Source organism: Trichinella spiralis (genome assembly GCF_000181795.1).
Source record: "Trichinella spiralis strain ISS 195 chromosome Unknown Scfld4, whole genome shotgun sequence".
Classification (NCBI taxonomy): Eukaryota; Metazoa; Nematoda; class Enoplea; order Trichinellida; family Trichinellidae; genus Trichinella; species Trichinella spiralis.
In genome coordinates, this window is record NW_003526943.1 from 9,280,663 (window position 1) to 9,282,265 (window position 1,603).

Genomic DNA, 1,603 nt, shown 5'->3' on the forward strand with positions numbered 1-1,603 from the left:
GGATTTTTTTGCACAAATTGCTCTTTAAAATAATAAATGATATTATCTTTTTGAAATGCATTAAAATAAATTTTCTGACAAGCAGAAGTTTGACATTGATTATCAATTACAATAGCTCAGATAAGTTTCATTCAAAATGATTAATAATCTTTGCACTATTGTTGAAGAGGGCATGATTTCATTGCAACAAGGATATCATCATCATCATCATCATGTATTGAATTTAATCTAACACTTACGGTTGTTTTATTTTAATTTCCATTATTTTAATCATTTAATTTAATAAATTATAGCAGTATTTTTTAATGCAATGCAAAGGCGCATTCAGCAAATCCAAAGAATCATCAATCAAACAAAAGCACAACTTTAAATTAATAACCTCATCCGACCTGCATTTTATTGGATTGATTTGGCATGCTCATGATTTTCATTTAACAGAAGAAATAAAGTATTTTTCAGTGACTCAATTACATTCATACATATATATATATATACATTATTATACAGCTATGTTTGCCTTTAAGCATTTCTATATTCAAAGTTTAGAAAATGAAGTAATTATAAAAGCTATCATTATTATCATTATATTGAATGAAACGCTGAATGCTGTTCCCGAAATTGCTGAAAGCTTTAGATGCCCGATTTAATTACATTTTCTGTTCCAAATAAACATCCTGCGCAAAGAAATATATATGCAATAAAATAATGCTAATGTTTATAAAAACTGTCACATTTTTTCAGAAATTCAATGCTTTAATGAAATGGAAAATCAATGAAAGCTTATTTTCAAGTTTAACATGCAACAAGCAAAATGTGAATCAAATTTAGATTAAATTCTTTTGCTTAATAATGAAATACACTTTCGACACTGATATGTAATAAAAGTATATTACGTGTGTCAAAAATTGTTTTGCAACATTCAATAGCAGAGATTCACATAAGCCGGCTATGTAATTTTCAAAAAAAGAATGTGATTTTAAAAAATCTTTCTTGTTTCTTAAAATATTTTACCTGCATTAGCATAGATAATTTAAATAGTATTTTAAAGTTAGACGCTTTTTCCGTTTCAAGGAAAGCTGATTTATATATTTTCAAAAACCTTTTCCCATGTTGATTTATTTTCTTCCATAAAAAATGTGCTTTAATCAATAACAAATTTTCATAATCACTTTTATAAACTGATTGTCACAAAGATCATTATAAAAAAATTTACAGAAGAATAAATGCATTGTTTAGTAATAATTTTAATTTAAGTTGCTCTCAATTTTTATATATCACTTAATCAATGGATTGAAAATTAATAAATAAAATTTTGAAAAATTAAAATAACTTCAAAAGTATTTTATTTTTGAATGTTGTCATTCCATTTCTTTATATTAAAATGGAATATGAAAAATAAAGCAAAATATCTACATCCAGAATTCATAACATTGAAAATGAATCTAAAGTTTGGTTTCGATGTTGAATTAAAAGTTCAAATTTAAAAATTTCCTCCTTTTCTATTTGATAATTATCAGGAAATTTTTTTTTTTCATGTTTTAATATTTGGCCTATCTGGTATAATAATTACACCCTGTTTCTATTCCAAATTCAAATTTGGATA

At 24.5% G+C, this 1,603-nt stretch overlaps 1 protein-coding gene across 1 annotated transcript; it reads left to right on the top strand.

Moving 5' to 3' along the window:
- Positions 1–509: 509 nt before the first annotated feature.
- On the top strand, positions 510–828 carry Tsp_02277 (hypothetical protein). The gene is made up of 2 exons (XM_003378040.1): positions 510–554; positions 742–828. Exons 1-2 carry the CDS (start codon positions 510–512, stop codon positions 826–828), a joined length of 132 nt encoding a protein of 43 aa, XP_003378088.1.
- The last annotated feature ends 775 nt before the right edge of the window (positions 829–1,603 follow it).

What these genes read in the sequence shown, in the direction of transcription:
- Tsp_02277 (XM_003378040.1), top strand. Translation starts at nt 510, where the DNA reads ATGTTTGCCTTTAAGCATTTCTATATTCAAAGTTTAGAAAATGAA. An exon ending in TTCAAAGTTTAGAAAATGAA is followed by an intron (nt 555 to 741) that starts GTAATTATAAAA and finishes ACATTTTTTCAG; the next exon opens with AAATTCAATGCTTTAATGAA.